The 23,200-nt window shown below is 37.6% G+C and overlaps 2 protein-coding genes and 1 long non-coding RNA gene across 4 annotated transcripts in view; 1 reads left to right on the top strand and 2 right to left on the bottom strand.

Moving 5' to 3' along the window:
* Positions 1-1,790: 1,790 nt before the first annotated feature.
* xpnpep2 (X-prolyl aminopeptidase (aminopeptidase P) 2, membrane-bound) lies at positions 1,791-14,391 on the bottom strand. 2 transcript variants are annotated; one of them, XM_024284037.2, is made up of 21 exons: positions 13,726-14,391; positions 13,386-13,447; positions 13,082-13,192; positions 12,939-13,002; positions 11,836-11,940; positions 9,915-10,001; positions 9,609-9,752; positions 7,334-7,435; positions 6,135-6,216; positions 5,795-5,993; positions 5,595-5,684; positions 5,355-5,464; positions 5,186-5,263; positions 4,601-4,672; positions 4,458-4,518; positions 4,249-4,318; positions 4,004-4,108; positions 3,679-3,741; positions 2,944-3,020; positions 2,755-2,844; positions 1,791-2,247 (listed from the first exon to the last, which is right to left on the bottom strand). In XM_024284037.2, exons 1-21 carry the CDS (start codon positions 13,772-13,774, stop codon positions 2,047-2,049), a joined length of 2,022 nt encoding a protein of 673 aa, XP_024139805.1. In that variant the 5' UTR covers positions 13,775-14,391; the 3' UTR covers positions 1,791-2,046. The 2 variants fall into 2 exon arrangements, with proteins under 2 accessions (XP_024139805.1, XP_024139806.1); XM_024284038.2 differs by having other exon boundaries at positions 3,682-3,741; positions 13,726-14,387.
* A 3,164-nt stretch (positions 14,392-17,555) lies between these two features.
* On the top strand, positions 17,556-19,173 carry LOC112153672. The gene is made up of 2 exons (XR_002920522.2): positions 17,556-17,671; positions 18,674-19,173. It is a non-coding gene; the product is annotated as an uncharacterized LOC112153672 (long non-coding RNA).
* Positions 19,174-23,118: 3,945 nt separating this feature from the next.
* Positions 23,119-23,200, bottom strand: part of LOC118599275 (extracellular calcium-sensing receptor-like) — a 3,114-nt gene continuing 3,032 nt past the window's right edge. The window contains exon 6 of the mRNA XM_036214051.1: positions 23,119-23,139. Within this exon, the coding sequence (XP_036069944.1) occupies positions 23,119-23,139 (21 nt within the window). The remainder of the gene's footprint in view (positions 23,140-23,200) is intronic.

The following is a 23,200-nucleotide window of genomic DNA, read 5'->3' as shown; positions in this document are numbered from 1 at the left end:
ACTTCACAAAAGTAGAAGAAACCTTTTGCTTATAAAAACAGTGACCTCATCCCTGCAGTTCCTCTGTTCCCCAGTCTAGAAAGATGGCCACGCCTCTTGCAAGATCTCACCTGTTGCGAAAGGTTTCTCCATCGATGTGTGTGTAATGTTCCGCACTCTGGCCAAAGCATGCTTAGTGGATGATTTCATACAGCAACAATGAATATAATGGTATTCACAATTGTGAGTTAATTAAAGTTTGTCAGACGTGTTAAATTATCAAGTTTTGGGATTTACTCTTTTATTTCATGTCTCAAAAAGATGCAAAAAAAACCTAACATAATTGTTTTAGCTTTGACTCTGAGCTAAGTTATTGAGACAAATCATACAATCAAACACTTCCATCTCTTTTTATAATAAACCTGCTCACTGTGAGAGGAAGTTCCTCTAACAGTGAACTATCTGTGTGAAGAGCTTTGTCTAATTGATCTTTCTGTTTGAAAACATTGATCTGTCTCAGGGAACCTCTGACAGATAACTGCTACCAACTTATTTTTAGCATTTTGTCAGTAAATTAGTTGGTAAAAAAATGTGGTTGCAGTTGTACTGTATATTGTGTTAATTAAACCAAACCCGATCAGATCAGTCCTCAGTTTCTATTATGTTACATTTGAAATCCAAATATATTAAGTCATTACTGAAACACATGCAATTATGTACTTTCCATGCAGTTGAAAATTATTAGAATTTTTAAAATGAGCTTATTTTTATCTTTTTATGAGACACCCATGTGGACACATTTTCTTTTGGTTTTCTGTGAATGAAGGAAAAAAGGTTGAAACTGACAAATATAAAGTCTTTCTTTTTGCATCTCCAAGCAGCTTGATGTTCACATGCAGGCTGAAAGAGTTGGTATTTTTTTCATTCTTATACATTTTACAATATTTCTTGCTATTCTATCCTTATGCTGTTTCTTTCTGTCAGAACGTGATGGAACCACCTATAAGCTTATTTTCGAGAAACCTTCAGAAACTCGAACCCAATCACCCACCATTCTTACTAACCAACAGAGTGGCTATACGGGTGCTACATTTACTTGTTTAATGTAGATTTGGTTAGGCAGCCATTAGCAGTGACTCCGACGGTTGACTTGGCTGGGTCAGCAGTCTCCTTGACTCGTTATGTTTGGCCAAGGTTCCAATTCCTTTTTGGTTTGTCTTCTTGTTTCAACCAGCACACTAATTATTTAATTTTGTTTTTTCTTTCAGGACACAGGTTTTTGTTTAATAAACTGTCTTCCTTTTACCCTTGGTGTCCAGTTTTTTATTTTATTGTCCCACTTTTTCCCCCTTTTCCCCAAGACTTGAGGTATATGTTCCCATTGGGGACATAACACAGTAGATGCAATAGCTTCTTGTCTTTTGAATTGAATTCTAAACTATGTCTGACCCAATCTGGCCAGGTCAAAGGCTAAATGTCACAGGAAAAAGCAGAATTAACCTGTACAGTACACTAATTATCTGCTTAAAGTCCTTATAGACAGAAAAAAGATCCAGGATTCTGTACTCGTTGCTTAGCAACCGCCTCTGTCCAGTCAGCAGCTAGGTTCTTAAAATAAAAACATCATTCTATTGATTATCTTCTCTTCCACTGAGGTTTCATTAAATTCAGTTTTTACCTAAAATAATATAATTCACTTTCTAATTTTGGTACTGTACATTTTCATTTTATTTAGTGATCTAATATAAAAAAAAGCTTTTCAAATGACACAGTTAAGAAACAAACTGTCTAAAAATATTAGCTCACACCACTGCATGAAAAGTGTCTTTAATAAAATAGAGATCATGTTAGCTGGTCATACAAATGTCCAGTTTAAAAACTCACCACATCCAAAAATCACATTAAAAGATAAATCCAAACTTTCAACAACAATTACACACAATCAAATATCTTACATTAAAACAAATAAACAGTACACTGCTGTGCATCTGTCATCCTGGTAGCTTATAGCTGCTCAGTGAAGACTGCATAGGTTTCATGTGTGAGACTGCCGCAGCAGGTAGATGCTCAGGAGACACTGTGGAGCAGAGTGGCAGCCAGAGCAATGAGGGTCAGGGAGGAAGAACAGATGGAGGCTGAAGATCCAAGCTCAGGAAAGGCTTCAGTGTTTTTTAACATCCAGTTGTTCTCCTCGTGCAGCCCCTGTTTGTCCAGCTCAGGACCCACCAGCCGTCGGATTGTCTCGTAGTATTTGTTCAACCACTTACGCTAAAGGGAAAAGAATACTGCATCAAACATTTAAACACACTTCATTAAGCTAAGGAATATTCTTTTCAAGCAAAAAAATCTATGCAACTGTATGAAATTGTGCAATAACATTAAATCATTAACTTCAGGTTCATGTATGCAACAAGATGTCAAAGTTTCACCATACAAAAAGAGAACCAAAATACAAAAAAGGGTTAGTACATGTGGTTTTGTTTTCTTTTTGATTGCTTTTTTCAAATCCTGCAAAGAAGGTTTAACCTCACGCGTAAAAGGGACTTTCAAGAGGAAGCCAGACCTCATATTGCAGGAAGAGACCAGACCTGCTTGATTTCACACTCACTTATCAGTTGACAGTATTTAGAGCTTAAAAAAGCAGGAAACTGCTTCTAGTTTCAGAGAAGTCAACACACACGAGTTCTCTGAGGGCATTTCTTTAATACCTATTAGTGCTTTATTCTCAGAAAAGTTCTTCAAAGGATAAATCTAAAGTCACCCTCTGTTTCTTACCTGTTCTGTGCTGAGGAGAGAGATGTCTATAAGCTTCCTGTCGTAAGGAACCAACGACACCGTGTCAAAGGTTAGGTAGTTGTTGCCATACTGAGGAAACAGGATGGCACATTAAACAAGAGCAACCTTCACATGAAATGCAACATGTTCCAAAAAAAAAAACAAAACAAAAAAAGCTCTTGTCTGTACCTTAGTTTGAGCTGGTACTGTCACAGCAATGTCCTCAATCCTGATCCCAAAATCATTTTCCTTGTAATAACCAGGTTCTGAAACAAAAACAACAAAAAAAAGTCATTTTCTTCAGAATGTCATTGGTTTTGGTCGGTCTGCCTTGCTTAAATACAAGGAAAAAACTGCCACAAAGTCCAATTTGTAACATTTCTTAATTATTACCTGGAATTTACACAGGATTACAGTGAAAGAGGAAGTTCTAAAGATAAAAATGTTTAATTTTCACTACAATAGCGGTTCCATTTCAACAGAATTTAACAAGCCTACCCCCTTTGAAACAAAGCGATACCTTAAAGAGAAACTGTTCTTAAATGCAAGATGAATGAACAAAAAATAGGAAATATCCAATCATTTATTGTGAAATGGGTATTGTGGAAAAAGAGAAAATACAATTATGCTGAATATTATGGACTTATTTGTGAAAAGTAGCTGGAGGAAAATAAGCATTGGCTTCTGCCTTCACCCTTTTCAAACATATATTTCTGAGCTCAGTCTAAGAGAGACTTTTTTTATTTGGTTTTATTTAACTTTTGTATTTAATTTTGAAGTGTTCTACATGTTTTGTTTTACATGTAGGAAATAAATGTAAATTTAATCTTAAAAAAACTGTCTCCTATTAGAGATTGCAGAGGGTTTGCAGGGCTAAAATGATTATGTTGTTTTTTTGATAAAGAAGATGAGAAAAACACGTCCCACCTATGGATGTAAACATGCCAGCTCTGAAGGGAATATTATTGGTCTGAAAGCCAACTGGCCCTGTGAAAAAATGTAATATTGCATTATTTTACAACAAGGAATATGCAAAAATAGAACTGATTTGACAACAAGACTTCATTCAGCAGCATTCAAGTAATCTACTACCCTCCTTTGATGCCAAATTTGTCAGTAATCTGGTATTGTAAGCAGAAAGCATTTTGTAAGCATTTATCATTTTCATTCAATTGTTTTGCATACAGAATAACAACAGAGTTTAATTTGATTAAAAAAAATAAAATAAAAAAAGGAAATTGAACCATACATTCGTGAACTCCAAAATAGTTTCCAACTCCGTGACCGGTGCCGTGGCCATAGTTTAGGCCCACCTCCCAGAGTGCTCGGCGACCCAGCATCTCTAAGTTCACGCCTGAAGAAAAACAAAGAGCCACAAAAACTGACAAGGTGCTGCAGAGAGATTAGTGCAACCACTTGTAGAAACCTGGGAGGAGAGGGCCCTCTTGTGGCGAACAAAGGTAAAGTATGCAGGTGTTTTGGGGTTTCACCCACCTCTTGTTCCTGAAGGAAAAACAGTTCGAGAAATCTCAATGTTTCCCATGAGGACTCGAGTAAAGGCCTCCTGTGAAACAGAACATGAGGAAAACGTGTCAGACTGTGCCCTTTAAACACCTTGAGGAAGTGTTTTTTTTTTTTTTTTTTTTTTTTTTTTACAAACAAACATATTTTACAGCATCAATGACAAGCTTCCCTCTGCGTACCTTTTGCATTTGTGTGGGAGTCCCCCAGTGGACTGTTCGAGTGATGTCAGTGGTTCCATCTCTGTTGATGGATAGGAAAGGAGTGACTCATTCTAACTGCAGTAAACAAGAAGTGGAAGAGAGCAGGAAATGATTTTACTCACAGGTACTGGCCTCCAGAGTCAACCAGGTACATCTCATCAACTGTCAGCCTCCTGTTGGTTTCTACTGAAGCGCTGCAGCACAGAAAAACAGGAAATGATACCAACACTGCACCTTTATGCAAACTCCTGGGGTTCAGTTTTGGAACAAATACACTAAGTTAAAAAAAAGAAGATTTCTGATGGAATAATTCAGGTTTGTTTTTGGAAAGAAAGTAAGCATATTTAAATAAACACCACAATGGAATGGGATATACGGTATTTTTTTTGCCAAGATCAGGTAACTAACATGCAGTCAGTCATACATCAGACAGTTTATTTCATCACAGACTTGTTAGGACTCAATAATGACTCAACTGAATGGAATATAAAACAGTAAGACTTTTAAAGTAATTTATTTAGATCTTAGTGTAAAATAGATAATTGCATTTCCAATACAAAAGCATAAAAAATATATATATTTTTAGTGTCATGAGCACAAAAACAAGAATCATGTACTTTAGAATGTGTCCACTAATTTATTTACAACATGATACAAAGAGATTAAACAAATGCGATTAGAGAATGTTTTTAATTTGATCATCTCACCTGTAGTGTGCGAGCGCAGCATTGGGTCCGCTAGCAGAGATTGTTTCAAAACTTGGACCTCTGTTGTCCTTCTGTTTGCTGAAATGAGGTTTAGTTTAGCTGCAGCATCAGATTCTCTGAAACTGTCCAAATCAGTTTAGAGTCCATCTCTCTTTTCACGGTGACTCACCTGCGACATTTGTTGACATACTCCGCAGCGCTCAGCTCAGTCTCGTTTCCCTGAGGCACAACGTTTTCCAGCCACATCAGCAGCTGGATTACAGCTACTGCATCTCTCACCTGCACGGACACACAATGTCACGCTGACCAGCTTTTCTGGTGTTTTCTTGTTTCATAGCTCTGCATAAGAAAATGCTTAGTTTCATGTTAAATTTTAGGACTAAAGCCTTTAAATGAATGGAGGACATACGTGAGCATCCCTCAGGACTTGCTCTTCCGTCTCGTCTTTCACGGCTTTAGATGTCAGCACAGGAGAGTATGTAGATGTGATCAACTTTGCCTTATTATTTTATAGAAAAAATACAAACACAAACCCTTAGCTGTCAATTTTTATAGATTTAACAGACTTGAAAGGGCTAAAACTGCACAGTTAGCATGCAGCCTACATACCTGTGGTATGAGCTGAAATAGTGCATAATTTGTGTATTCTGTACCAATCCAGACTCTAATATCAGGCTGGAGTACGTATTTACTCAGTTCCTGAAGGACAGAGTCATAAGGCTTCAGCTGCACACAGAGAGGATCGCTACAATGGGCCTCCAGGTACTCCTCCAAATCCTTGGTCACCCGCTCAGTGTGGACAAAAAGCCTGGAGTTCATGTGAATGAGAACCATTTGTTAAGATACACAATACAGATTTTTCTTTTTTGTGTGTTTTATTTATTTTTGATTTTTTTTATACGACAAAAAAAAAAAAAAAATCAGTTTGATCTGCAACCAATTGACTTACCAGATTTCATTCTGTGTGAGCAGAGTGTAAGAGTAGAAGAAGGGGTTGTAGGGAATGTCGTTGCCACGCAGATTAAAGAGCCCTAGAAACCAAAAGTAGACTAAAATAAGCTCACTCTTGCACAGGACAGGGATGTTTGAATCTCTGATGAGTTCATCCCTTGGTTGACACACCAAACCCTGCTTTTAACCATTTGGCACCTATTGATGCAAATGTGCATCAAACCACTTCAGTATCAAAACTACCTTAATTTAGCTTTTACTTGAAAACTACATAAATTATTGTTTTATAGCTGGAAATAAGAGGTTGTGCAATAAAAAACATATAAACTATCCAAGATAAACTATATTTCCATCATTAGTTATAAATAAAGTCATAGATGTAAATAGAAATTCTAAACCAGAATGTAGGCTTTTTTAGATTTATATTTGAACTTTTTCTGAGGAAGTAAAAGAGAAATTGCTCCCTTCTGAAACCGGCCTCCAGTGATCTATTAAGAAACATTTGGTAATTCCTAGTTTTCCTTAAGTTCAGGAATGGAAACTTGCAACCTGTCTGCAACCCTGTATTGTTTCACTTCTCATAAATCTACATTTATTCATTTTTTTAAATCCAGAGAGGACCTGGGTTTGAGGTGTTGACTCTATAACAGAACTGGACAGAGTGAGTGTGATGTCACCCATTGGAAATGTCAATTCAGTCACCATTATTTCAACGTACAGACTCAGACTGAAGCCAGACATCATCAGTATGCAATGATTGCTCCAAGTTGGTCTGAGGCAACGTTTCCATGGCAACCAGTCTCCCAAATCAGGAGTGAGCTTATTGTAAGTCCACACCCCTACTGTGTTAAAGCGTGCTCAGAAGAATCTGTCGATCAAACTTTTAGAAAGTGAGACATCATACTGCCCACTTTATAATTTCAATAACTTGCACTGCAAAAGAAAATATGTATAAAAGAAAATCAGGATTGTTCAGATCATGTCAAAAGAGGAGTCACTCAATCCAGTTCTTAAATACAGTCGATGATTTGAGCAAACTTTATTGTCACTTGAGATGGGTCGATAAAGATAAATGTTACTGATTCAAATGAATACACTGACATTTGGCATTTCTTTAAACAAATCTTTGACTCTTCTTGTCAATCATCAACATTTTAATGGATTTATTTGAAGATCATAATGAATGCATGTACTCACAGGCTGTTTCATCCAGAGCTGAAAGCAGAAGAGCTGTTGGGCTGTTCAGGTTCTCCATCATCAAATTACGGATTTCCTGCACCTTCATCTGCCAGGATCTGTCTGTGATCGACAACAGCCACTTTATTCAGACATCAGAAAAACTTATTCTGGATAGATCTTTCGTCAATATTGTTTAAATCTCCTCCATTCATCCTTAAAACTCAAACAGATTTCTACTTAGAAGGGAAGCTCCTCTTCAGACTGAATTATCAGGAGAAAAGGAGGAATCTTTACCAGCCAACCAAGTCCTACAACAAAAATTGTCCATTTTAACACGATCTGTAAAATTCTGATGAGAAGTTTTGTTTGCCAACAAATCTACACATGGTGTTTTATTTTGAAAGTCTACCAATTTTCTTTTTACTTACTGTGGAAGTTCCCTGTTTTCTCTTGATTCTGTTGTCGTGCTTCCCTGACACAATAAGACGCCAAAACAAGCCTGACACTGACTTCTGTGACCACACGTGTCAAGGAGAACGAGTAATGGAAAAAGAGGCGCCACACGGTGGTAAATGTAATAGTATTCACAACATCACATTAGTTTAGGTCCTCCAGACTAAATGTCTGTTTAAACAGACAAACCTCAGAGGTTTCTCATAACACTGAGATGGTTTTAACCTTGAATTAGCAGATGGCTGGCATGTAATGAGCCCCAGAGGAGCTCCATAGACCTGATTGAACTGCCTGAAAGACGCTTTGCTCCCTGCAGTTAAACAAAGCGCTGCTAATTTGGGTGTTATTTTCTAACCTTTTTTAGCAAAAACACATTGCATCAATTGTTAAGCATGGTGAAGTCACAAGACCTGGACAAACTGGGGTCATTTTTTTTTTGTTTTTTTTTGTCAATCTTTCACAATCAGCTCTACAGTGTTCTGGGAGAAAATGAAGTCTGAAGTGAAACGTGTGAGCAGATGTTTTTATATATTTCAACAGGGAAATAAAAACTAAAGAATATCAGATGAAAAGACAATTTTACCAGTGACAAATCTTAATACTATTTAAAAAATCTGCACATTGTCAGAGTGATGATAGGAATTTCATTCTAAATATGGTGAAAAAATATCTCAGCGAAATACTGAGTAACTTGCTGCATTACTACACCTGAACCTCGTCAACTTACACATTAAACCAAGCAAGCAGGAAGAGTTTTGTGAGGGAATAAAACAAACAAATGGAAAAAAAGACAGAAAGATGATTAATTTTCCCACTTAAAACTCCAAGTTTGGACTTGAAATTTTTAATTTTCCTGATGGAACATTTCCTACCTATGGAGCCTGTCCCTCTTAAGTCTTGGATTTAGCCTTTACTCGAGTATCCAGATTGTATTCTGAATAACTGAATAAAGCACAACTATAAAAATGTGTTCTCTTGATCATTTCTATCTGTAAATCTCATGTTCAGGATATTCAAATCCAGAAGGAATAGATTAAAAAAAAAATTGGAACACTGTATGTAAAAACTATTTTTTTGTAATAAATGTGAGCTCAAAGCAGAAATTATATTATACTGTTATTATATTAACAGTTAATATATTTCATGTATACAATTTTCGCTTTAGGGAAGCACTGTGAAACATTGCCTGCCAGTGATTTAAATACATAAAAATGAAATTGAAAGTATTTTTGTGACTGCAAAGCAGCTAAACCCTTCTATCAGAATAACATTTGATTTGCAAGAGATTACGTTTTTTTTTAATCTGGTTTGTCCATTAGTTTTGTTACAACTAGATGATTATTTATGTTAAATAAAACAGTAAGTAGGATTAAAGAGGTAGTACTAAAATAAACAGCAACAGATGCTACAGATTTCTGCTTCATTTTTTTGTGATTTATTTACGAAAGCCAGTTTTAACATGCAAACTAAAAAGCAGTAGTTGACACAAGACTCACTTAAATCCCTGTATTCTTTAGCAGATAGTAATCAAAATGAACACACACCATTAGGTTTATGGTGCTTTCTATTTGTTGTGCTTGTGCTCTCCAGTCCTGAAGTCAACACAGACCTGCAGGAGTCTGTGCACAGTCTCCTCATGCGGAATTGGCTCCAGTCTTTCCGAGTTTGTATTTAATCTGCCAATCAGCAGTAAAAACATGAGCAGACGGTTTATGGCTGTGTTTGTGACCATTGCTTATGGCTCTCGGTCAAGTTTGCAGGTATTTATCAGCACACAGGTAAATGGCACCACACGGGGAGACTGGCAGACGGCACACAAACAAACAAGTGCACAGCATACTTATGACTCTGTCAGGCAGGCGGATGAGGCTTTCAGCTGAGAGGGGAGGCCTGTCCTTCCACACTGTGTCCACCAGGTTAGTAGTGATGGGGTTAAGGCGGAGACCGCTTGACTCCAGATCGGAGGCGTAGTTTTGAAACGTCTCTAATGGAGGAAATTGCAGAACATTACACAGACTCAGAACAAATCAGCCTCAAACAAATAGTGTCTGGATCAACTGGTAGTTCCATTAAGAATTTTCCATTTACTTGAGCAACGATTTTATTGACGTTAAGCTGAGGGTTCAGGTGGAAAGCCGAGTCTCACCGAGAGAGAAGAGGAAGGGGTCAAAGCTGACAGAGCTTCCTAGTGGCAACTCCGACATGAGCCAGTCTGCCACACTGCTGATGGAGGCTGGAACATCACAGGAGACATTTATCTTACTTTACATATAATGTAATAATGCAATTTTAAACATAAAGCATCATGAGACAAGCTATAAAATTATTATATTTTGCTTCATTCGTGACCATCTGCAGTCGGCTCATCCTATCCTCTGCATCCTGTTTTATTAACAGTATCCATCTTCTTTCACAACACACAGAACAATCCCTCTCCAGACCTGTTCCCTCTAACCTCAGCATCCTCAGACCGTTTCCTTTATCTTTCCTATCAACATGTCCAAACTTCCTTCATTCAGCTTCCCTGGCTTCATCTACAAAAGACTGACACGAGCTGTCCTTCTGATCTAAACCCCCCGATCCTCTCTGTCCTTGTCGCTTCAAGAGAGGATGTCATCATTCTCTGTTCTGTTTCCTGTCATTTCCTCAGTGCTTCTAAACCACTCGACGTTGCTGGTTTTCCCCATCCTTCCGTATCTTAGAAGAGATATAGGAATCATTAGATCAAATCTGTTTCCAGTTTCCAGCAGTGGAGTGCTATCATCTCTTCTTGAGCAGAGAGTTGGCTGAGAACTGGCAGACCGTTACATGTCTCATTCATAAAGCAGCCAACCTTTCCTCTCTGTAAATGATTCCAGATAAATGTGGTAAAACCTTTACATAATATGGGTGGATCAGATTCAGCGTTTTGAATTGCAATCCGACCTGAACTTCAACACTGACTTCTAAAAACTTTTATTGTTGCCCGTTTTTGTTTGTTTTTTATATCACTTGGTTTAAATTTTTTACTTTTGCTAATATTTCTGAACATGACTTTCTTAAAAAATCTATTAAATTATAGGTTGTGTCACATAATCATTCACACATAAGAAAAATGGTTTTAAATACACTTTAAAACATGAAACATTGGATCAATTAACTAAAGTTCTGCAATTTGTTACATTTAAAATTCTTATTTTTAATAAATGAAAATTTGGGTTTTTTGTTTTATTTAAATCAAATTTTAAGTTGACAAAAACTTATTTTTAAATGCAACAAATTACAGAGCTTTTCTTCATTAATCCAACATTTCACTTTTTAAAATGTATTCTGTGACAAAACATTTAAACAAGCTCTAAATGTGGAAAAGGGAACTTGCTAATTAAGGTTCCCACTCAACCAAAATGCACCACCTGGAATTCTTGTGTTAATAGCTTGATGTATTTTTCATGCAGCAAACATGGGGTTAAAGTTTGATACGGATGGATCAAAGCGGCAGAAGGTCACACCACTTCAGCGGGCCAAAACTGGGCAGAAAACTAGAGCTGCATGTTCAAATTTGACAATAGAATTCAACAAACATCACCTTGTTTGATTAATCCAAATTTATGCTGCCAGATTTGAATGGACTGATGGAAAGTTTGATTTCTTGCGAAAGCAATGCAAGTTACTGGTGTTTTATTGTTTAGAAAATTGTTTTTCTATGATTGAAATTCTTCATAATCAATTGAATTTAAATACCTAAGAGCAGCTTTCTCTTTGTGATCATTATCTGACTCATTTAACCTGATTTGTACTGTTTTCCATTAAATATTGATTTTTTTCAACCATTTTGCCTTTAGAGCATAGCAGTAAAGTTTAGTTGTTTTCTATATTTTTACTTATTTTTTACATATTGAATACTATTTGTTTTTTTTCCCTCAAACTTTTAGAGTTCTAGTGTTAACAGAACTTTGAACTAACATGTATTGACAGCTTTTCATAAGCGATTTCTGTCAACAAAAAGTAACAGAAACTCCCAGGTGTTTGACTGGAGTCCGTGTGTGCCTGGTTGTCAAAACAAATGATCAAAGTGTCATCTCCCCTACCATCTTTTTCCAGCTCCCAGTTGCAGTCCATCTGTCTTTCCGCCTGAACCCAGTAACGGCTGTCGGTCCACAAAACAGCCTTGCTCTGAGTCACCACGGCTGTTCCTGTAGGGATGCAGGACAACAACTGTGTCATGAGGTGGGCAGCTGTGACACCGAGCTCAACTCACGGAAGCGGACCTCTTTTCTTGGTGTTTAAGTCTCGCTCCGATCATCTTTTGATCTATCGCAAAGTTTCCACCAGTGGTATTTCAATTGTGGTTTTGCTGTTTTTTTTTTTTACAAAATCAAAAATCATATGTTGTTTTCTAGGACATAGTTTCTGCAGAGTGACAGAAGTTCATTAGAAATTCACCTTCCTTGGCATGGAGTAAGCCTGCCCACATTCCCCATCATCCATTTGTTTATTCTACAATCCCAACGTAACATAATCAGTGCAACAAAAATGGTGAGCAATATTGGAGCTATCCAGCCGTACAGTTTTGATCAAGATACCAGCACAGACGAGGACAGCAAAGACGGTCATGAATCTATTTGTCTGCAATGGGATGCATCAGAATGAAGAAGCATAATAACTTCTTTTGAACTGCATTTTTTCATCTGCTTCTGATTCACAATGATTTGAATAAAAAAATAATTAGAAATGCAATTTTAAGCTTGATTATGTTTGTATGTGTCCTCCATCATCAAAAAGAATGTGCTAAAAACACCATGAACTTGATTTTCATTAGAGTGGGTCTTTAAAAAAATGTTTGCATGGACATATTTTTATTAGAGAATCTTCACGCTGTGTGGCAGATTGAAAAATTGGCTTAGGTGTTGCTTTGTGGTTGTTGTGGTCTTTTGTCACACTTGAAGATCAAAAGCAAAGTATGGTGGTGAGCCCTCTCCTGATTCTTCTTGGCATCTAAGAAAATGAAACTTCTTACAAAACGCTATTCTCTATCTTCTCATCATGCCTATTGATTTTGCTTACAGCCACAGACTTCGTGATTTGTTGGCCAAATTACTCTGTGAGGGCAATGACAAAATGCTGTGACGCTTGTGAGGATGTGGCGAAAAAGCAAAGGAGCTGCGTGACCACAGGAAGGGGAGAATTGTACCTGCAGAGCCCGTAAAACCCGTCATGAAGGCCAACCTGGCGTCCCGCAATGCAATGTACTCACTCTGCCAGAGAAACACAAGAGTTAGAACCCCATTCCCACAGATTTAAGACCTCAGTGGATTAATTGTGACGGAGGTGTACCATGTGGGCATCAGTGCCGGGAATAATGTAGGCAGAGATGTTGGAAGATTGCATTTGTACTCGTAGCTGCTGCAGCTGGAGAGAGGTATTTACTGCTGTGCTGGGGAGATACTGCAACATATGAGACAGAAATATAAAACGCTTAAATGAAAACCCAGGATGTTGCTGATTCATCTTTTTCCTAATCTTCCTCAGCAATCATTAACATGCATCTCATATCTAGAGGAGACATGCACGAAAGGTCAAAGTTACAAGTTGTAAGGAGAAATAAAAAGAATTGCTGCTAGATGCTGCAAGAACTTACCGGGGGAGTCAAAGAGCAATTCCTCTCAGCCTGTTTGTTTGCAGCTGCACCAACAACTGTCACTAAAAGGACAGAGAAGAGCTCAGACACAAAAGAGTGGAACAAAATAAGCAAGTGCAGTTTGACAACAGCAACAGATGAGTCTAATATAATGCTCTCTGTGGATGCCACAAAAGAGGTTTTCAGTTTTTATCAGAGGTTTAGACAGAAGAAAAGAGGAATAAAAATACAGTGGAAAAGTTCCAAACTCCAACTTTACCCAGCACAAAACTCAGATTATTAACCTATGTAACAAATTAACAGAGAGAGCAGAAAGAGAGATTTCAGAGGAGCTCTCTACCTGTCAGCGCTGCCACACACACAGCCAGCATCCATGCAGAAGAAGCCATAATCTGTTTGGCTAAAAACCCAATCCACTCTGACTGGCAGGCGATCTGAAGTGCAGGCTGGTTGTGTGAGAGTGATCAAGGTTTTCTTGCAGGAAAGTCTGTGTGGGTGCCTGTAACTGGTGGTAAGACTGTCCCCCGTCCCTCCCTCTTTTCCTGCCTCACCTTATGCTCATCTTCCTCCTCCTCCTCCTTGTAGTCATGCAGCTGTGTGAGGAGGGAGTTTTCCTTCTTCTTTTGGATTCCTTTCTACAACTGAAATCTTTTCTTTTGTGTTTTTTTGTTTTGACTCAGTATTTATTTTACTTAAAGGAGCATCGATATTCAGAATGTCATAGATGGTGTATTAATGAGCAAAAACATGTTCCAAGGTATGAATCGTTAAAGAAATACTTTCACTTCTCGTTTTATTTTGCCATATTATTGCATGCTTTTGGTGTATTTAAATTGTCGTGAACATTTTTTTGTGCAAGCCAAACAACAGTCAGCACACGCTTGATTTAACTCAGCCTGAAAAACGACAGGAAACTAGTCAGATTCTGTGTGTGTAAACTATCAAATTACCACATCACATATCATTCCCAGTCATTCTTCCACTGCTGCAAAAGTCACATGTTGCAACTTGCATCCTTCCTTTTAGTTGTTAGGGGCTTTCAAGCTCTGCTGTGATTACTTAATATCCAGATCTGCTGACTTTCATGAATGATTTGTGTGTAAAGATTTGTGTTTTTTAAAAAATATATTTTTTCAAGTGTAAAAATGGCTTCACTGCTGTAAAGAAATGAGAGAAATGAAGAGAACATTTAAGAAACCCACTCTAGTGAAAATTCTGTTGTTAACATTGTGGGATCTTTGAAGACAACACGTGACTCTCTGGTTCTGCTCTTTATTCCGCCAGTTTCAAAATACAGTAAGTCACGCAGGAAATAGCCTCATGTGTATTTCCTCAGAATAAGACATTAACATTTTTACAATAATTAGACTTTTTTTATTACAAAACAATAACTAGTAAATATGCCACAAACAGGCTCTTGTAGCATTTCTCACTTGAAGACATATATATATTAATGTAATCTTAAATTTAAGATAAAATCTGCATTTCTGAGTGTCTGGGAAGATAAAAAAAAGCCATTTGAAAAAGCTATCTTTTATGCTACAGCAACTAAAATCCACTTGCATACAAACGTGTTCATTTTTCTCGTCCGAGCTGCTATCTGGCCCAAAATTTTACGGCTGGATTGTCCAATGTTGCTTGCTATTTTTGTTGTTCTGGTAATGTTAGCTTGGGGCTGTAAGGGCTGTAAGATAGTGGGAGAGAATGTAAAACAGGGGACAATGGGATATTAACAGAGGCAACAGTCTCACCCACAAATTAGAGGTGAATTACTAATGAACTCATGCGGCTCTTCAAAAACTTTGTTCAAGAAAACAACAGGGTTCTTTTTTTTATTTTGGCTAAAACAGCATAATCATAACTAAAAGACCACTGGGAATAATTTTACAATAGATCAAAAGATGATTGGAGTTAGACTTTAAAGATAAGTGCTGCAAAGAGTTAGCAAACTTAACGCTAAACCTCTGCAGATTTTTGTGACTGCTGCTTCGTTACATGAACACACAGACTGAATGGATCTCTTGCACATAGATTTCTATCAGGCAAATTCACTTCTATGCATTGAGATCAGACAGCTTTGAACATGACTTCAAAGCTTGGCAGGCATTCATAGCCCAGCATGCTGGGATTGGACACTGCCTGTGCCACAACAAGGACAATAATAAACAGTGATCATAGCACAGTGTCAAGGGTGTGCTTCAATACCTGTGAATACAGAAGGAAAATGTCAAATTGGCCCAACTTTCTGATAGGAAACGAAGAACTGTTTTCACACACACAAATAAAGAAAAGCAATACAGCAGTTTTAATTCAGGAATTCTTGCCTGACATGTGATCCTGGATCAATCGTGAATTGAAATGTCCTCAGGTAAGACTGAAACATGTATTAGCTCAGACTCATCAGTTGTGACTGAAGTGATAGCAAAGTACAAAAAGAAAGCATTACATGTGTGTGGATGGGTATACAACTAAACAGAGACCAAAAGATTCTCCTCAAAGTCTATTCCTGCTGCTGCATTTCTAGATAACCTGCTTTTGTTGGATGAACAGCAGAGGATAAAAGTTGAAACCCCTGGAAAATTTGCTAATCTTCCCTTCAAGTGGGAAGAATTTTGTTCATGCAGGTATCAGTCAAACACTTGATTTTCAGACTAAAGTTTATTTTGTTTTCATTTGGTCTCAGGTTTCTGTGCAGGCTGGCTGTGGCTCCACCCACTCACCTGTGGATCCTGTTGATCAGGATCCACAGATCGCAGCACTGGCTTCAGTGAATCAAGTCAGTGATAAAACGAAATTGTTTGGAGTTAGCAAGAGTTGCCAAGTACTCGTTTTACATGTTCATGCTCTTTGTAAATACTGACTGCATCAATACATGGTTTACTAATAAGCGAGTTTGGGTTTCAACGTAAGGTTTTATTTTTGGTCTAAGGATCGATTTTTAATACATTTTCTTTCCTGTTGATTCTATATTATTCATTTTCCAACAAATGTTCCATTCAGTCAGTAGAATTGAACATTTTCTGCACATTTCAAATTGTATTTTAACTTTTAGTCAGTCTAAATGTAGAGAAACTTCATGTGTGAGTTGCAGGATAAGCGCAGATCTCATATAGTGTTTAACTTGTCAGAACAGTGTGGTGCAATGACATGAAGAGAAAAATCAATTTATATTCAATATACTTTTTTCTGTTAAAAAGGTTACCTGAAAGTCTGATGCTCTACAAGGAAATATAACTTCAAAATATAGTTTGGATGCAGATTTTAATGGTCTAAAACATTGAAAAACCTATTATGTTTGCAAAGAATTTAGAACAATTTTGTTTTTGCAAATAAAAATTTAATAATTAGGTGTTATGTGGCACAGGTGACATTTTATAAAGTGATTTGTATATGAATAAAATACATAAAAAGCAAACATGATTTTTTTATGAAATGAGAAAGAACTCAACATTCCCAAAACCCTGCATGCTACAACTTGACAAGAAAACAAAATGCTGAAGTGGGTCACTTATGTAGAGCAGGAATGTTGTAAGGAGTTAATATTGAACACAACTCCCCCACAAGAGTCACTCATGCTAATGTTGCAAGAAGGAAAGTGTTGATCCCTCAGCAAGGTTTGAGTGGGCCATTGGAAGTTGGGATGAACAGCTGTGAATGAGCCTCTGCATTCCTGTACAGAACAGTGTGATGGTCCTGAATCATGTGGGTATCCAAAAATATTCAGTCCTGTGAGAGCTGCACAAACTCTGCTTTTTTTTCAGGCTTGTGTCCATCTGTGGTCCTTTGTAGTGGACTTTCTGCAACAGAGCGAAAATAAATTATGTTGCAGATTCTGTTAAAGGTCTGCAACATTACCTCAGATTAAAGACTGAAGGAAAGACTTGCTCTATCATTCTCTTGCAAACGGATGTCTTCAATTGTTCTGCTGCAGTGCTGTAAAAAATCTGAAAGTGTAATTTATAGTACAGACATTTGCTAATTCCACAAAGTGAACTGCAGCATCAAAACTTTCAGTAAGGGGCATTGTATTTTGTGCTGGAAGGAACTCTACAAGCTTCTAGTGTAATGAGGAGTCCGTCTTGACTTGATGCTGTGAAACAGAAGTGAGTGTAGATGTTAGCAACAGTTGCTCATCCCCAACGTTTCTAAAATGTTTTCCTGTCTGTATTTCTTCCAGAGAAAGTCCTGAACCTCTGATGTCAATCAATGTCTGGGTGTGATGAGCCCAGTAGGCCACAGGGGGCAGTGCAACATCCAGCAGGTTGTGTTGTCTCAGCAAGTACAAGGTAAACTTTTCACAAGTGTGTTCTGAGCTGGTTCAAAGGCATAATACTACTGTTTTTATGCTTTAAGAAAATGCTTATAAAGTGCGTTTTTGTCCTCACAGAGTTTATACTGTGACAAATTGGCGATGGACTCAATTTTTAAGGACACAAACAAGCCAACAATGTTTTGTTTCCAGGATTTAATGGAGAACTTTGCAAACAAAGTCATTGATTTCAAGGATCTGTCTCAGAGCTGCTTCCTAAGTCAGAGAAGGTCTTTAACTGACCAGGAGCCTCCCGATAACAATGTTGAGTTTGCCAGCTCTGTGTTTGACAGTGTAAGCATAGTCCTTTGTGTCAACAAAGCTTAATTTCAAGGTTATTTACACGATTCTTTTAAATGTGTTTAATTTAAGACCAAACACAGACTAAACACAAGTAGCTTAAACATTGTGGTGTAGCGATGATCTGATTTCTATTCCTACGATCGAACCAGACTGATTTGTCTGAGGTCAGTTAATAATCAAATGGAATCGACTTATACCATTAAAAATAGTTTAAAAATGAGAAATATCAATAATTGACACAGGAAAATACCATTTGCATTGAGGCATGGTAGGTTTATTTTACTATAATGTAAAAATGACATCACAGTGGACAATAAACACGTAATGGAAGCAAAACATGATCAATCATCATTATAGTCCAATGTGTGGAAGCACTTTGAATTTAGATATATTGTATGAATGTTTGTAAAAAGAATATTTGTATTATTTTGATGTGGAAAAACAACACTGGGTTGAACTTTATGAAACTAAAATGTGAATGGATTTGACATTAATTCTTGTTTACTTGTTTATTTGTACGCATATTTAATTTACACTTGTTATCTTGCAAGAAATAAGAGGAATCTTGAATCAATAAAAACCTCACCACAAACAAAACAATTCTTTTGCGTAAAGGCTAATATAGTTTCGATATTGGAAGAGAAAGAAAAATAGTTTTTCTTCTTTTGTTGTGCAGAAACTCTGGACCTTTGGTGGTTCCCTGCATCAGGCTGTTGGCAGGAGAAACCTTTTGTCAAACCTTTTTGATTCTGATGGAGCTTCCAGATCGGAACTTTGTACACACAAACTAAAAGAAAACCTTCACTATCCTCATGGACAACAAACCCTGCAGTAACACATGCGTACCTCTAGGTAGGACTGATGGAGCCTGAGCAAAAAGCCTCAGAAACAGCTGGCCTCCACACTCACCTTAGACAACAAGGTCATAAACTGTAGCTGATACTGTTTTTATCTGCCTGGACGTTCTTGTTTTCTCTAGTCCCCCTTTAATGTTTATTTAAGGAATGTTGCACAAGCAATTTTCAACCACGGTTTTTAAAATACCTTTTATTGTCCATGTATTTTTTAGTGATATTGTTATCATAAACATCACATTATCATTGTGAACCAACATCAGCGAGAAGAAAACAAAGCATTTTAATATGATAACAATTGATAAATGTCTGCACCAATGAATTATGTCATAAATGGTTTTGATATCTATTCAGGTTGTTTAGTGTTATTCACTTCTGTTTCACAGCAAAGCTGCTTTTCTCTGCTTCAAAATAATAGAAATGGACAAAAGCATTTCGAGGCAACTGTCTACAAATGAAAATCCCATCGTTCATGTAACACTTGGGTGTGGCGAGATTTATTCTTCACAGATTTGCTCACTACTCCAATCATAACCTCGGATTACACGTGAATTAACTTTCCAATCTAACCCCTCATTGCTGAATGTCAAGCCGTGAGGCATTCAGTCTCATTTTGGGGTGAACCAACCACGTGTTGTAACCCAGTGGTCCCCAACCACCGGGCCGCGGACCGGTACCGGGCCACAGACCCATTGCCACCGGGCTGCGGAAGAATTTAGGGACTTTTTTTTTTTTTGTCAGAAATCTTTTATTTTGAAAATCAACCGGGCTTTCTCGATTATACTGAGCGCTAAAAGCAGTCCAGCGGCGTTTCAAACGAGAAAAGCTGCATGTGGAACCTTTCTCTGCGAACGAATGGGATTAGTGCAGCAACAGAAGAACAGACGGAAAACAACTGTGGTCAAGTGAGCCGCTGTTCGCTCAGCCGCGGTCGAGCCAGCCGCGCTATAAAAAAAGTCATGCCCCCGTATTACATGGTTTACGGCCATAATTCCAGGGCTTGGATACTATATCCTTGTTCTACAGGTCACCCTCTATTACCTCACAAAGACTTTTGTACTTTTACTGTATAGTTTTTGAAAAAAATGTCTTTAAACTTTACATTTTTGACGAGAAATAAGTCAAAATAGCCATTTTTTAATTTGAATAAAACAATTTAGATCCATAATTCCAGGCATTGGACACTATATGTTTGTTGTACAGGTCACCCTATAATACCTCACCAAGACTTTTGTACTTTCACTTCATAGTTTTTGAAAAAAAATGTCTTTAAACTTTGCATTTTTGACGAGAAATAAGTCAACATAGCCATTTTTGAATTTGAATAAAAAGGTTTTGGTCCATAATTCAAGAGCTTGGACACTATATGGTTGTTGTAGAGGTCACCCTCTATTACTTCACAAAGACGTGTTCTTTTACGTTTTTTGCATTCAATGCATTCACACAATTGAGATTCTTCATTTACGTTTTCTTCCGTACGTTTTTTGACACGTAAAAACTCAAGCACACTATGCGATTTACACAATCTTGGTATCAAAACGTTCAGCTCATTAAGGGCATTACTGCTTGTATTTTTAGTAGTTGTGCACTTTACAGTTTTTGCAGTTACACAATTTGTGCGTTTTTTTCAGCCCCATTATAACTAATAGGATTTTTTTTTTACAAATTCCTGCAAATTACACACTTTATGCAATTTAAGTAGAGCTGTCAGGCGATTAAGATTTTTAATCGCGATTAATCGCAGTTTGTCCAGAGTTAACTCGCGATTAATCGCAAATTTACATGTGGCCTTTTTTTAAGGAAAAAAAAATGTGTGGTTCGTGGAATTTAGTAGTTCAACATTAATTATGAAAACAAGAATGACAAAATTAATAGTTTTCATCAGAAATACTTTATTTTGTAACATTGTATTGAGATAAACTTTCTTAACAATAAATAAAGGGTGTAACATAAAATGCCTAACAAAAGCCCAAGTGCAAGTGAAGGGCATTTTAAATTCAAAACTTCAATCAACGTTCAGTAAAATAAAATTAAAAAAAACATCAAAAATAAAATTTCCTTAACACTTGTTCATGTTCATTTTTTGTCAGGACCAAATCTTATTATCCTCTGCTGAACTGCAGTAATGAATGAAATAGAGATTTATCATTTCCAATTAACTTTTGTTTTTTAAAACATTAAAGACTGAGAAAAGCGGGATACACTGTGGATAGTTTGACAGTCTGTTACTGCCGCCGCGTTCTCTGGCTGCAGCTCGATGCAGCGACGTGTCCAGCGGAGCTCACGATGAATATGCCGGCAGACAGACCGCTATGCTGGGGCTGGATCACGCTTAAACCTCCAGAACATTTAAAACGTCCCCCGGTGCGCTTGCTGTTCGGAACGTCGGGGGTCTGCAGCTCTCGGGACGCGGCGCCGGGCACGAGCCGGTACCACCAGACGTGGTACTGGACGCGAACCGGAGCCAGGTTAGGGTGCAGGAGCTCTCCAGTTCCTAGCGGCGGCCGGTTTTAGCTCGCAGCTCGGTGGTTGGAGACCCGCCCGTGATCTAGTGAGAGCAGCCGGTGAGTTAAAGGGGGGACGCCCGCGCGCGGTATGGAAAAGCACGTATGAGAAAATCCCACTGACTGTAAAAATAATGGACTTATCGAGCTATGAGGTCCTCCCATTATATACAGTCTATGGAAAATCCGCGATTAATGCGTCAAAAAAATTGTCGGCGTCAAGCACATGTCAGATTAATGCATTTTTAACGCGACAAATCTGACAGCCCTAAATTTAAGCAATTTCAAACATTCAGCATGTCCAGAAATTCATGCTTGTACTTCCAGCATTGTTAAAATTCATGCAAGTTACGCAAAATTACACAATTTAACACAACTTTACACAATTTTACACAAATTTGTGCAAATTTTAAGCAAATTCAGCATTTTATGCAATGTTACACATCCAGCATGTTCAGGAAATTCATGCTTTTACTACACATTCTTACAATTACACAAGTTACACAAATTTAACACAACTTTACACAACGCGATAATGCATTCACACATGCATTATCGGAGGTAATGCAATTTTTCTAGTTCATTTTTAAAATACATTTTGTATTGCGAAACAGTGGGTGTTGTTGCGCTGTGGCGACCCTGAAAGGGATAAGCCGAAAGTGAACTACTACATTTTTAAAATACATTTTGTAATTTACTATAATACAAAATTACATTTCAATACATGGTTTATTTAAAAGGCATTTTAAAGTAACTTAAAATCTATTGCATTTTAAAATGTCATGCTGTCCTTGTGTCAGAATTTAAAATAGATTGTAAAACAGCGCCTCCCAGTGTAAAGCCTTTTCAGTTCCACACATAGACTGTATATAAAATAACTGGACAGAGCAAGCCCCCCTACTTCCGTGTTCCAAATAAGAAGTACCACTGGGTTGCAAAAAGGCCAAAGTCCCATTGACTTACATTGAGAAACAGACAGTTATTTCTAGGGGTGTAACGGATCACGGATGATCCGTTACACCCCTAGTTAGTTCTCAGTCATTTTATATGTCAGAATCATCAATCTTCCTCTGCTGCTTTCTGCTTAACTTTTTTTTTTTCTAATCCTAATTTTTTTCCATTATCACAAGTTATTAGAGTTATAAATTGACCAATCAGATGGCTCAATAAGCGTTTGTGGGTCTGACGTCGAACGTCTGGGGGGTTTGATTGACACATGACGGGTAGCCAATGGGAGCAGACTTCATCAATGGGTCCGTGAAGACCTTTTAACACCTACTTTACAATTCAACAATGTACCAATCATTGTCCTATTGTTGTTTTCCTCAATGGAATGTACAGATGCAGCAGTTTGAAACAACAAGAGGAGCATGCTGTCGACATTTTTAGATGAGGATTTACTCTGTAGAAATAGATTTCACTCTGAGGTCATGTGCTTCGGACTTTTTTGTTTAACGTTCGTTTTTCACTGTTTTGATTGTAGCTTATAAATTATAAGTTGCATGTATGCGCATAAAACCACCAACCAAAGTTTCATCTTTGCCGCACTTTTCCAGCTTCAGCCTGAATTAGACGAAGCCGTCTGAGGAGCGCGAGACAAACTTGGACCTGATCGTATTTTCAAACAGAAAAAAGATCCATCTGTTCACTTGTTAGGATGGTTATTTATTTTAAATACCGCTGAATGCGCTTCTCACGCGCATCTGATCAGACTGTAACGTGGCAGCGCATGTGAAGAGAGGCGCGCGAAGGGGTCAGCAGCTTCACCCAAATGCTCCTTTTATCTTGACAAAAAGGAATAAATGTAAGTAAATCCAAAAGGACCGCTGACAGAATCAAATGTTG

Source organism: Oryzias melastigma, linkage group LG10 (assembly GCF_002922805.2).
Source record: "Oryzias melastigma strain HK-1 linkage group LG10, ASM292280v2, whole genome shotgun sequence".
Taxonomy (NCBI): Eukaryota; Metazoa; Chordata; class Actinopteri; order Beloniformes; family Adrianichthyidae; genus Oryzias; species Oryzias melastigma.
Note: the sequence above shows the minus strand (reverse complement) of the source record. Positions and strands in the feature narration are given on the sequence as shown.